General features: G+C 46.4%; 1 protein-coding gene and 1 pseudogene across 1 annotated transcript in view; one reads left to right on the forward strand and one right to left on the reverse strand.

Annotated features, from left to right (window-relative positions):
- The window catches only part of LOC147115334 (dual specificity calcium/calmodulin-dependent 3',5'-cyclic nucleotide phosphodiesterase 1C-like), a 224,312-nt gene that overhangs the window by 87,839 nt on the left and 122,499 nt on the right, over window positions 1–13,974 (forward strand). The window contains exon 6 of the mRNA XM_085993997.1: window positions 11,966–12,106. Within this exon, the coding sequence (XP_085850123.1) occupies window positions 11,966–12,106 (141 nt within the window). The remainder of the gene's footprint in view (window positions 1–11,965; window positions 12,107–13,974) is intronic.
- LOC147115335 (uncharacterized) lies at window positions 671–1,374 on the reverse strand (annotated as a pseudogene).

The following is a 13,974-nucleotide window of genomic DNA, read 5'->3' on the forward strand; positions in this document are numbered from 1 at the left end:
TCAACAGCACCTTCCAAACCCGCGACCTCTACCACTTAGAAGGACAAGGGCAGCAGACGCATGGGAACATCACCACCTACAAGTTCCCCTCCAAGCCACACACCATCCTGACTTGGATCTGTATCGCCGTTCCTTCACTGTCGCTGGGCCAAAATCCTGGAACTCCCTTCCTAACAGCATTGTGGGTGTACCTACACCATATGGACTGCAGCGGTTCAAGAAGGCGGCTCACCACCATCTTCTCAAGGGCAATTAGGGATGGGCACTAAATGCAGGCCTAACCAGCCAGCGACGCCCACATCCCATCAATGAATTTTAAAAAAAGCTCTGACACTGATCCTTATCTTTCACTGGTACGGTGACACTTCCTACGACAGGGATTTGCTCTCCTGAGTAGCCTCGCAGCTCTACCTTTGACTTCTCTAGTCGATAATCACGCAACTTGTCGCGATATAGTGATTCCGGTACTACGCTCACAGATGCACCAGTGTCGATTTCCATGGGTATCCTGGTTCCTGCCACATCTGTTTGGATGACGATACCTCGCGAATCGCTGTTAGATACCTTCGTGCTCCTGATGACATGGATCTCCAGAAACTCCTCTTCCTGCTGCTTCTCTTCAATGGTATGTAGTGTCTGGCGATTTCTACTTCTAATATTGGCAGTCGGTTTACTCTTCTGTCAGCACGCCTTCGCAAGATGCCCAGTTTTCTTGCAGTAGAAACACTCTGCCTTCACATATGGACTGCTTTGAGCGATGTGTTGTCCCAGGCACCGATAACGCGACTTCAATGCACTGTTACCTTGGCCAGTTGCTGAGGTCTTGGGGCCCAACTGCCTTTTACTTTTAGCCTGCAGCCGATTCACCTCGGTTGTCTGATGACTGGAAATGGCGCGGAACTCTCGGGAGTATCGGTCGGCCATATCCATCGACATAGCTGTCTGACAAGCTAAGTCAAAAGCCAAGTTAGGGGTTGTCAACCATTTACTTCTGATACGTTCATTATTCAACCCACAAGCAAAGCGGTCACGCAAAGCTCGGTCCTGAAAGATTCCGAAATGACAGTGAATGGGTAGCTTTTTTAAAGCTGCAATGTACTCACTGATACTCTCGTCATTTAATTGATCACGTGTTCCAAAACGATAACGTTCAGCAATTTCCAGGGACTCAGGACTGTAGTGCTGTTCTAACTTGGTTAGGATCTCCTCCAGTGGCGTGACCTTCGGCTTGGCGGGAACAAGCACATTTTTCAGGGCTTCATACACCTCGGGGCCTGTTTCAGTCAAAAAAATAGACCATTTCATTTCTAAAACCGTCCAGTTACAGTTCACATCATCGGGGACTTCGACAATACTATTCACGGTGAGAAACATTTCTAGCCGCTCCACATACGCTCCAAAAGTCTCTCGGTCATGATGGAACTCACCCAAGCGCCCTATTATTCCCACAGGCTTGGACATCTGGACTCTGGCAACGTCAACACTTCAGCCACGTGTGCTTGAAATTTACCGCCCGGGATTTTTAAGTTTTTCTGCAAAACGAAGAACCTCTCACTGTCCCTCCATCGGTTGGCAGGATTATCCTCCCAACAAAAATTTCAGCAAGGGAATCCGCAATCGCATCCTCGTCGCCAATTCTGTGATATCTTGGGACACAGCATATATACACAACAGCACAACATGGCTTCCGGTAAGAACTGTACTGCATATGGCTTTATTATTATATACATCAGTAGTCCACCAGGTGGCGCTATTACACATCCCTAGCAATCTGTTGCAGCACAAATTGCTGGCCTACTATGACAACGTGAAAGCCCCGGTCGATGGTGGTAGACCCAGCCACGATGGCAGCAGTCAGAGCTTCCGTGGCATCAAGCTGAGACTGCATGAGAGCAGTCTGAGATTGGATGCCACCAAGCATCGACTGCATTTCAGCACTAAGACGTTGCATCGCTTCCGCCTGTGCTGCAATGGAAGCTGCCAGATCGTCCATCACACGTGACATCAGGTCTGGGTCGCCACAGTCTCTCTGGGAGTCCACCATCCTTTGCAGACTGGAAATGATGAGCTCTGTGCAATGTTGGAGGCGGACTCCTCCATGCTCCTTACCATTGCTGAAAGGCTCGGGGGCATCCTTGCCATTGCACCTTATCATCTCCCTGTGCATACCCATCACCCTTCTTCTAAAGGCCTCCCCATCGAGGTCCTCATCTGAGTTCTGTGCAGCAGAACTCGCGCGCGAACTCGTCCTCTGGGGAGTTGGCTCCAGGGCTACCCTTTCCCCTTGGCCTTGCTGCAGCCCACTTGTCCCAGGTGCATCACCCTGTGCAGATCCCGCTACTATACTAGCCTCTAAAGAACTTGTAGAGCCAGTATCTGATCCGGTACCCAAATCCATGCCCATCTTTCCCGGAACTCCATGTTTGAATCCCTCCAATCAGGTTTCCGCCACTGCCACAGTACCAAAATGGCTCTTATCAAAGTCCCAAATGATATCCTATGTGACTGTAACCATGGTAAACTATCCCTCCTGATCCTTCTCGACCTGTCTGCAGCCTTTGACACAGTTGACCACACCATCCTCCTCCAACGCCTCTCCACCCTTGTCCAGCTGGGTGGGACTGTCCTCGCCTGGTTCCATTCTTATCTATCCAGTGGTAACCAGAGGATCAGCTGCAACGGCTTCTCTTCCCACTCATGCACTATTACCTCTGGTGTCCCCCAAGGATCTATCCTTGGCCCTCTCCTATTTCTCATCTGCATGCTGCCGCTCAGCGATATCATCCGAAAACACAGCGTCAGTTTCCACATGTACGCTGACCGCACCCAACTCTATGACTCTATGACTCTTCCTCACCACCACCTCTCTCGACCCCTCCACTTTCTCTAAATTGTCAGACTGCTTGTCCGACATCCAGTAATGGATGAGCAGAAACTTCCTCCAACTAAATTTTGGGAAGAACAAAGCCATTGTCTTCGGTCCCCGCCACAAACTCCGTTCCCTAGCCACCGACTCCATCCCTCTCCCTGGCTACTGTCTTAGGCTGAACCAGACTGTTCATAACTTTGGTGTCGTATTTGACCCCAAGATGAGCTTCCGACCACATATCTACGCCATCACTAAGACCGCCTGTTTCCACCTCCATAACATCGCCCGACTCTGTCCCTGCCTTGGCTCATCTGCAGCTGAAACCCTCATCCATGTCTTTGTTATCTCTAGAATTGACTATTCCAATGCACTCCTGGCTAGCTTCCCATCTTCCTCCCTTCATAAACTTAAGCTCATCCAAAACTTGGCTGCCCATGTCCTAACTCTTACCAAGTCCCATTCACCCATCAGCCTTGTTTTCGCTGACTTACATTGTCTCCCAGTTAAGCAAGGCCTCCATTTTAAAATTCTCATCCTTGTTTTCAAACCCCTCCATGGCCTCGTCCCTCCCTATCTCTCTAACCTCCTCCAACCCTCCGAGATCTCTGCGCTCCCCCAATTCTGGCCTCTTGCCATCCTCGATTTTAATCGCTCCACCATTGGCGGCCAAGGCCTTAAGCTCTGGAATTCCCTGCCTAAACCTCTCTGCCTCACTACCTCTGTCCTCCTTTAAGACGCTCCTTAAAACCTACCTCTTTGACTAAGCTTTTGGTCACCTGTCCTAATATCTACTTACGTGGTTTGGTGTCAAATTTTGCTTGATAATCGCTCCTGTGAAGTGCCTCAGGACATTTCACTACATTAAAGGTGCTATATGAATGCAAGTTGTTGTTAAATCACTTTTCCCCTGCTCCTATCACTTTCAGCTGTAACTAGCAAGTGCAAGGAACTCATGGATTTCTTTAACACTAAGATAGAGGCCATCTGTTCAGCTGCTTCCTCCTTTGCTTTGTCAACTAAGCAAAACTATTCCCCATGCTCTAGCCCTGAACCTTACTTCACTCCTATCTGCCCCATGCTCTCTCTGAGCTCACCTTGTTCATGAGATCAGCCTCCTGCACCTTTGACTCCATTGCAACTAAACTGTTGACTATCAAGCTTCCCTTTCTAGCCTCCCCCACCCCACCCCACTGGTTGATATTGTAAATGATTTCTTCTTTTCAGTCTCTGTCCCTCTCCCTTTCAAGACTGTTACCATCCCCCTCAAAAAAAACTCTTGACCTCTCTGCCCTTGCAAACTTGTGCCCCTTCTCCAACCTTCCGTTCCTATCCTAAGTTCTTGAACATGTTATCCCCTCCCGGATTTGTGTCCACCTCTTGGTGACATCATCCGGACATGAGATCAACTTCCTCAAGTAGGCTGATGACACCATTTCCACTCTCTCTCTTGACCCCTCCACTGCCTCTGTTTTTTCAGACAACTTGCCTGATATCCAGTCTTGAATGAGCCACAATTTCCTCCAGCTCAAAATTGGGAAGACCAAAGCCATCGTCTTTGGTCCCTACTGCAAATTCTGTCCCCTCAGTACTAACTCACCAGCCCTCCCTGGCTACTGTCTCAGGCTGTACCAGGCTATTGCACCCTTGGCATCCTATTCAACCCCGACCTGAGCTTTTGATCACATATTCTCCCCATCACAGAGACCAACTACTTCCACCTCAATAACAATGTTGCCTTAGTCTATCTGCTGCTGAAAGCCCACTGATGTCTTTGTCACCTCAATATTCCAGTGCTCTCTAGGCTCGCTTCCCATTCTCCATTCGATGCAAATCTCAACTCATTGGTTTCCAGGTCATGACCTCATAGAATTACATAGAATATACAGCACACAAACAGGCCATTCAGTCCAACCAGTCCATGCCGGCGTTTATGCTCCACACGAGCCTCCTCCAGTCTTTCCTCATCTAAATCTATCAGCATAACCCTCTATTCCCTTCTCCCTCATATGCTTGTCCAGCCTCCCCTTAAATGCATCTGTACTATTCGCTTCAACCACTCCCTGTGGTCGCAAGTTCCACATTCTCACCACTCTTTAAGCAAAGAAGTTACTTCTAAATTCCTTATTTGATTTCTTGGTGACTATCTTATGTTGAGGGCCTCCAGTTCTTTTGCTCTTCCCCACAAGTGGAAATATTCTCCCTGTATCGACTCTATCAAAACCTTTCATTATTTTAAAGACTTCTATTAGGTCACCCCTCAGCCAAGAGAAAAGAGACCCAGCCTGTTCATCTTTTCCTGATAGATATAACCTCTCAGTTCTGGTATCATCCTTGTAAATCATTTTTGCACCCTTTACAGCTGAACCCTTTGTGTTGTTTATTGGTATTATCTTCCCTTTATAAATTATGCAGCCTTGCAATAAAAGGAGACATGCTTTTTTTTTATATCTAAAGTTCATTTTCTTGCAATTCAATTAAACTGAAGGAGTCGGTGAGACTGAAATGAAAACATGTTTGTTAAGCTCACTGTTTAAAAAAGATGATTGTTTCTCAGATTCCCATAACTCTCAAACATAAACAACAGCTAGCATTTCTATTGCTCTCCCCGCTTACATGAACATGCCTCGCAGTGCTTAACACAAATAAAGAAAAATAGTAGGCACAGAGCGGTAAGGAAAATAGAGAACGTAAGGGCGGGTTTTGAGGTTTTTGAAAGCAGTGAGGGAGATGTTATGGTGGAGGGAAGCAGGCAGAAGGCAAGAGTGCAGTGGCTGAATGAGTGGCCACCGATGGTGGGATTGGAGGGAGTGGAGGGCGAGGAGTAGCCGAATGTTATCGGAGTGGAGGGTGCCTGTACGGACATCAGGCTGAAAGATATCACAAAGGTAGGATGGGTGAGGACTTTGAGGGATTTGAAATTTGAAGAATTTTGAAGTAAACGCATTGTAGGATGGGGGGCTACTGGAGCTGAGAGAGGGCGGGAATGTAGGAGAGCATGCAGGCCGTGGCATTTTGAATGAGTTGTAACTTGTGACAGGGAGACTGGCTAAGAGAGAATTAGAGAAGGTCAGCCTTGGTGGTGAAAGCTTGGACTTGGGTTTCAGTGGCACTGAGAGAAGTAGAGGCAAAGAGGGACATGTTGTGGAGGTGGAAGAAAGTAATCTTCATGACAGAATGGATGTGGCGAAGAAGCTGAGCTCAGGGTTGAGTCGTGCGCCAAGGTCCTGCACCTTCTGACTCGGCCTGAAGTGGCAGACATGGAGATTGATGGAATTAAGGTCAGAGCCACTTAGGTTCTGGTGGAAGCCAAAGATAGCTTTTATTTTGCTAACATTAATTGGGAGAACGTTTTTGATCATCCAGGCCTTGATGTCAGATATACAGTTGCAGAGTCTCTGGGGGTGATTTTCATTCAGAAGTCGGGAAGTAGGCGGGACTACAACTTTCGGGGTTGTAGTCCCGCCTCCATCGAGATGCGGCCAATCCACGCGATTTTAACAAGACGTGTTGACAGATGAAATATCAGTGTTTCACAGCTGTTTGAAGCTGTCAAACACTGACAGTCTTACAGGAAACTTTGGTTTATCCGGAGGTTGTATGTCCGGAAACCTCGATCTAACGGCAGAAATCAGCAGCCGTTTTGGTTAGTTTTTTTTTCTTCTCCTAGCATTTTTTTAATAGTCAGGCTCTGGAAAGCGTCCCTGTAGCTTAGCAACAGCTTCAGAGACGCTTCCAAGGTACGGGCCGAGTGTTTACAAGCTGTTGCTAAGCAACAGTGTTTGTTGTCAGATACGGAGATGAAAACCTCCGTATCCTTCAACATTAGCGCTGGTCTATCCGGAAGTTTTAATTGATCGGCAGCAGCTCGGTCCCGTCGGTGCCGGATATCGCGAAGTTTCCCGTACTTCTAACCTGAGTCCTTCTACGCAGACTCAGTTAGAAATCTCACTGGCACAGAAAACTGCAGGCTGTCAGTTTTGACAGATCGCGGCCATTCTGCTTTCTGTGCCGGCTGAATGATGGACCCCCGAAACCTAAAGGAAGGAAGGCTGTAAAGGTAAGTACAGGTAATTTAAACTTCTTTACACACTTTAGACACACCAAACACACTTACCTTTGCATTCATGCACCCATCACTCACCTGAACACTGACATCTCGACCCCTCCAAGTCCTTCAACCCGACGTCCCGACTCCTCTAACTTGGCGTGGTTTGGAGCCATTGGGAATCCCACACGACAACCTTCAAAATAGGGATTAGGCTAAAAACTGCCTGTTAACTACCTGTTAACAGGCAGTTAATTGGCACTAATCCCTTCCCACCTCGGGTCGGCGGGTCCCAGTGCGGGGCGGGTACCCGCCTCCTTTGAAACTTACATGGAGGCGGGTTTTGGGCAGGATGGTGTTGGGACCCCCGAATTCGGGAATTTAACCCCCCGCACGCCTCCAATCCCGACTCCACGGCACACTGAAAATCTGGCCCTCTGTGTTGATGAAGCGTAGTGCTGAATAAGCATTATATCACCAAGGGGTCTCATGTACATAGCAGCGAAGAGCAGCGAACCAAGGAGGGGTGTCTGGATTATATCGGAGCTGACCGTGTACTATTACATGATGATATTTATTGGTTCATGGTGTACATCGTTTGCAGCTGCTATACTGGAATCTAAACATCACTACTTCAGCACTCAGGATATGGCTTGGCTGCTGTCCACTAGAACTTGCACAGTGTATGTTTTTTTATTCATTTATGGGTTGTGGGTGTCGCTGACAGGGCCAACATTTATTGCCCATTCCTAGTTGCCCTTGAGAAGGTGGTGGTGAGCCACCTTCTTGAACCGCTGCAGTCCGTGTGGTGAAGGTACTCCCACAGTGCTGTTAAGTAGGGAGTTCCAGGATTTTGACCCAGCGACGATGAAGGAACGATGATAAATTTTCAAGTCAGGATGGTGTGTGACTTGGAGGGGAACTTGCAGGTGATGGTGTTCCCATGCGCCTGCTGCCCTTGTCCTTCTAGGTGGAAGAGGTCGCGGGTTTGGGAGGTGCTGCCGAAGAAGCCTTGGTGAGTTGCTGCAGTGCATCTTGTAGATGGTACACACTGCAGCCATGGTACGCTGGTGGTGGAGGGAGAGAATGTTTAAGGTGGCGGATGGGGTGCCAATCAAGCGGGCTGCTTTGTCCTGGATGGTATCGAGCTTCTTGAGTGTTGTTGGAGCTGCACTCATCCAGGCAAGTGGAGAGTATTCCATCACACTCCTGACTTGTGCCTTGTAGATGGTGGAAAGGCTTTGGGGAGTATTTATATTAGTGCAGGTGTAAATAAAACACAAAAACCCCATTATTTAATGGTGCGGGCATTAAGCGTTATAAAACCATACTCCAATTTCATCTTCAATCTCCATTAAGAACTTGAATGTTCCCAATCTTTTTATGGACATCCTAATGAGCATCATTCCTTGCTGCACAGAAGCAAGCACGTGTATGAAGAGCATTGTTCGTTCAGCAGCAGATGACATTGCCTCCTAACATTAGCAATCATGGAAGTCGGAGAGTGTTGAAGAGAAACAGAACGCATCTCTACAGGGCGGTGTACAGTCAATGGATCAGTGGTCACCTGGTCCTCTCATTACTATCTCTCTGAACATGCTCCGATTAATTTATCAAGGATGCTCAGAATGCAGATCATGGATTGTGCTAGTGAGTAATCAGGGATTGAGCCTGTCTTAATCTGTTTAGCATTGTCAACAAATATTTAAGATCTCAGCAGGCCTGTGGATCAGCTGCAATGTTCTGCTTTGCAAATGAAGTAATCTCTATTCAGCACAATTCCTCTCTTCTGTTGTTTTTACCACAGGGCTCCTTTTAATTGTTTGCATTCATTGCCTCCTTTCATCACTCATCCTTATTGGAAACTTGCATGCCCTATACTCTTATATACTATTAATGTGGAATACACTTATTAGTGTGGAAAATGCATTAAAGGCATTGTGCTGCCTTGCAAGCAAGAATGTAGATGGCAGAAAATGATTTGGTGTCATGATATTGTCACTGAGTGTCTATATCTTGATGTTTACTCCAAGTATCTGAGGGGTATGTTTGCTGTGCAGTTGGTGCATTTTGCCAGTGCCTGTATCAGAACCTGGGCCGTCCTCTTCTTTGATTTTCTCTTATGAATGACTCTGATCTTTCAGGCCCTAAAGTGGATTCTCAGATGTTGGAAACAGAGAATTTCATTTTGAAGCAACATCAGAACTGAACTAAGGTTAAACCTTATGCTGTGGCTTAGCCACGTGTAGTTTTTGAGAATGTCACAATGCCAGAAGAGGGCCTTAGTCCACTTACATTTCAGCATCACTCTGTGAATGTGAATTCTTTGAGGCAGCCCCTCTCCTGTGGTAAAACTTCCTTGGCTCACTATGTATAGTCAACTCGGAAATAAGTCCACAAAGGTTTCCTCTCTTCAGCGTTTCCATTGAAATTGTAATCATATTCAACGTGAAGCGACTACATGAGCTTTCACCCCCAGCAGCTTATCCACTCTCGCAGGCTCTGAACCTTAAACTATAGTCGTAGAATGTCTTCCCTTCCCTGCCCTGTCTCTCAGTGTCTAGTACTTTAATTTAATAATTCTACCCCGTGTTCTGTCACGCCAGTCATGACTTTTTTTTAAAGAACAGAAACACTTTCCATTGGGGGTTGTGTTCTGGGTGAAATTTTGCATGTTACCGATTTGGGGCTTTGCTCACCTGCAGTGCAAATCAAAATTTTTGCCATGCACTGCCGATGGCCGCTTAAATTTCCGATTTAATCCAGCAGCATGCCAAACTCTCTATCTGCGCACTCACTCATAAATTACCTCCTCTATACCCGTTAATAGATTTTGGGGGGGCAGGGTCTATATGCGGGTTCAGTCTATAGGGAGATCAATATTACTCTCAAGTTTTTTTAATTTCCCCCGACATTCGCCCAAAAGTTATCATATTTATCAAATTCAGTTTCATAATTTGTCATGGTGGAATTTGAACTTAGAATTGTTGGTTGTTAGTCCAGTGCCCTAATCACTAAATGACTAAACCAGTCTCTTTCTTTGTCTTATTTGCAGATGCCACATAAAATTAAAGAAGGGTTTTTTGTTCAGAATTGTCTCAGTTTGGTTATATTCTCTCTACTTTTTTTTACTTTGAGAAGTCTCTCTTTTCACTTAGCTGAACCCGCATATGGACCCTACTCCCAAAAAGATCTACTAACAACCAACAATTCTAAGTTCAGATTCCACCATGGCAAATTATTAGGTCATTTATGAGTGAGTGCACGGATAGAGAGTTTGGCATGCTGCCGAAGTAAAGCGGAAATTCGGGCGCCCATCGGCAGTGCATGGCAAAAATTTTGATTTGCACAGCAGGTGAGCAAAGCCCTGAATCGATAACATGCAAAATTTCACCCAGAACACAACCCCCAATGGAAAGTGTTTTTCTTCTTTAAAAAAAAAGTCATGACTGACGTGACAGAACACGGGGTAGAATTATTAAATTAAAGTACGAGACACTGAGAGACAGGGCAGGGAAGGGAAGACATTCTGCGACTATAGTTTAAGGTTCAGAGCCTGCGAGAGTGGATAAGCTGCTGGGGGTGAAAGCTCATGTAGTCGCTTCGCGTTGAATATGATTACAATTTCAATGGAAACGCTGAAGAGAGGAAACTTTTGTGGACTTATTTCCGAGATGACTATACATAGTGAGCCAAGGAAGTTTTACCACAGGAGAGGGGCTGCCTCAAAGAATTCACATTCACAGAGCGATGCTGAAATGTAAGTGGACTAAGGCCCTCTTCTGACATTGAGACACTTTCAAAAACTACACGTGGCTAAGCCACAGCATAAGGTTTAACCAGTTTGTTAGTTCAGTTCTGATGTTGCTTCAAAATGAAATTCTGTTTCCAACATCTGAGAATCCACTTTAGGGCCTGAAAGATTAGAGTCATTCATAAGAGAAAATCAAAGAAGAGGACAACCCAGGTTCTGATACAGGCACTGGCAAAATGCACCAACTGCACAGCAAACATACCCCTCAGATACTTGGAGTAAACATCAAGATATAGACACTCAGTGACAATATCATGACACCAAATCATTTTCTGCCATCTACATTCTTGCTTGCAAGGCAGCACAATGCCTTTAATGCATTGTTTTTGTTCTTCAAATAAAAGTCATGACCGACGTGACAGAACGCGGGGTAGAATGATTTAGCAGGACATGTGGGAGAATGCCCCGCTTTATATTAATCTGACCACTAAAAAGCCATTGAAAGAATTTGGATTGCAGCAGTCTACGCTGATAGATTTCATTCAGTGTTTACCAGACTGAATGGGCTGGATTTTTACTCGGAGGCGAGGAGGGAACGGGGATACTGGATTGTGGTCGGGAAGCCCGGAAGAACGGGATTCCCTCAGGCCCTGCCGAATTTAACGGCAGGACCTGATTTTTTTTAAAAAGCCTCCATTTCCCGGCTGCAGCGAGCCAGATTGAGAGGCTGGCTGGTTGTCAGGCGGGTAAGGCCTTCGGCACCAGGCCGCAGCCGAGGAGCGGAGAGGCGGGACAGAGGGATCGGAGGCCTGGGGGTGAGTAGGAGATTGGTGGCCTCGGGGTGAGAGCGCAGGCCTCGGGAGCTCGTGGGAGAGGTCGGGGGGGGGGAGATCGCAAGGGTCGGGAGGTTGTCCGACCACGGGGGGGGGGGGGTTGGTGAAGCAGCTTACGAAAGGCACTTACCTCCTGGATCCAGCAGTTCTCGACTTCTTTTACACGCCAGGTTTCCCAAGGTGCAGTAAACCCTGCTGGCCAGAGTTAAATTTGAAATGGTGGATCAATATGTGGCAAGTAGCCTCATTATAATATTTAAATTGCCAGCCTGTCTCCTGGGAGCGGATTGGTTGCCTGCCCCCTGTCCAGCCTCCGTTAAAACCAGAAATGGACGGGTTGGGGTCAGGATTTCGATTTTTAACACTTTAACCTCCCACCCGATTTTTAGGGTTAAAATTCCCTCAATGTCTCAGATGTATTTACAGTGTAAATATTCTTACTTTTGACCTTTTTTTCATTTCAGATTCCCATTTCTTCTCTTATGTCATTCATTGAAGCCGTGGAAGTTGGATACTTGAAGTATAAAAACCCCTATCACAATCTATTACATGCAGCAGATGTTACGCAGACTGTCCATTATTTTCTCCTGAGAACAGGCGTTGTGGTAAGTACTGCGGGGCACACCCATGCAAACTTGCCGTTGTGCAGTTAATGCACTGAAACCGAAAGCATCAAAGCATTTTCTATCTTTTTTTGTATAAGGTAAAGCACAAAAGAGAGGGTAATCCCACAGGGGCCATTGGCCTGCTCTTCATTCAATGAGCAGCGCTGCCGTGTCCCCCTGGTCCCTGAACGAGGAATGTCACTGCAAGTGAGTTGCACATACATACGTCAATCTAAAGTTGCTTATCTGTTAAAGTGAGCCTTGCTCGTATATTTATTCCACTGGGTATGTTCGTCAATCCTGAGCTGTCTGCAGGAGCACTGCTGTAGAGGGACGCAGCACAGATGATCAGAGCTACAATCTCTCTGATCGACTCAGTCTTCGAGGTGAGAGATTGGTTAATTCAACCCTTATAATCGTGTTTCTGATTGGAGCCATTACTTTTGCATGTTTACTCATTACTAGCAGAATCTAAATTACATTTGTCCCATCCATTTGTCAGGCACCTCAGCACCGCCAGTGCGCAGCTATGTGCATCCACGCCTCACAGCGTCTGACTTTACGCCTGGCGCAATGGGTCATCTTTTCTCTGTTCGGTAGACGTTGCGAACAAGTAGACAGCGTAGCAGGTTACTCCTGTTGGAAAATGTCAATGGATTATCAGTCTGAGGCTGGCACCACACTGGAGACTGCTCAAAAGTGGAGAATTAGCAAAAGGAAAATTAAATTCAAGTTCTGCTGATTAGATCCTCAGTGAAGGTCAATCATGAGACACTTGTGCAGGATTGCTTGGGAAGAAGGACATATAAAGCAAAATTAAATATAAAACCACACCTGAGTATGACATCTCCTCTACCTTCCCTCAAATAGCTTCCAAAAAATAGGTGTAACGCAGAGGGAAGATGGGCACTAATCCTTTGTCTCCTGTTCTCTACCTGCCCTGAACTTCCTCTGTGGCTTTTCTGGTGTTTGCCTGACTGCAAATGAAAGTCTGCATATAAATTTCCTTGAATATTGTTGGCTACAGGTCAGGGGCAATCTGATGCGACTGTTTCCTGAGCTATTGTTTAGGCATTTTTGATCTTAAAATGACAGGCTGGTATTGCCATGAAAGGCTTTCTGTTGCTTCAGAACTTAGTGATGAAGGTTGTGTTCAGTACTGTCGCCCGTTTCCCCCCTGTTTGCAATTATGGTTTATTTGGATGCCCTCCTTAGAGCCATTACATCGTTTGCCTGTCACATTACGAAAATCGTCCCGCTGTCTGACCAAACAAACTACTCTGTCCTACCTGGAATAAAGAGAAGCTTCACAGTCAAATTAGTACACAGCATCATTCTTCACAAACACACTTACTTTCCCGGTTGCTCAACGCCCAAAATGCACCAATATCACGGTAACACTTCACCAACACCGCACATGTCTGTGTGTGTGTGTGTGTGTGCATGTATGTTCATGGTTATGAGTGTGCGTATGTGTGTCTGTGTGTGTGTGCATGCACGTGTGTGCATGTGTGTATGTGCGTGTGTATATTTTGAGGGTGAATTCCTTCGGGTCTTTTTCTCCGCCACCATAACTTCGGCATAAGTTTGGCAGAAACCCTGGTTCCATGTGTAAATGGCGTTTCCACTGAACGTCTGCCAAAGTTACAGTAACTGAATGGGAAAAACCCCCAAGGAACATTACATGAGTGCCCAGGCTTCTGCTTGGCCTACTCTGTCATCCCAGCCATGGTACATCAGAATGAACCTTTAAATAAATGAACAGATCACCGACATGCAAATTTCAGCTTCCGGCGAACTACCGTGGATTTCAGCACTCATTAATATTCATCAGCACCTGACAGTGAAAAATCCAATCTTCCATCCAG

The sequence above is a fragment of the Somniosus microcephalus genome, chromosome 7 (genome assembly GCF_052327205.1).
Source record: "Somniosus microcephalus isolate GS21.2 chromosome 7, FLI_Smic_1.0, whole genome shotgun sequence".
NCBI lineage: Eukaryota > Metazoa > Chordata > Chondrichthyes > Squaliformes > Somniosidae > Somniosus > Somniosus microcephalus.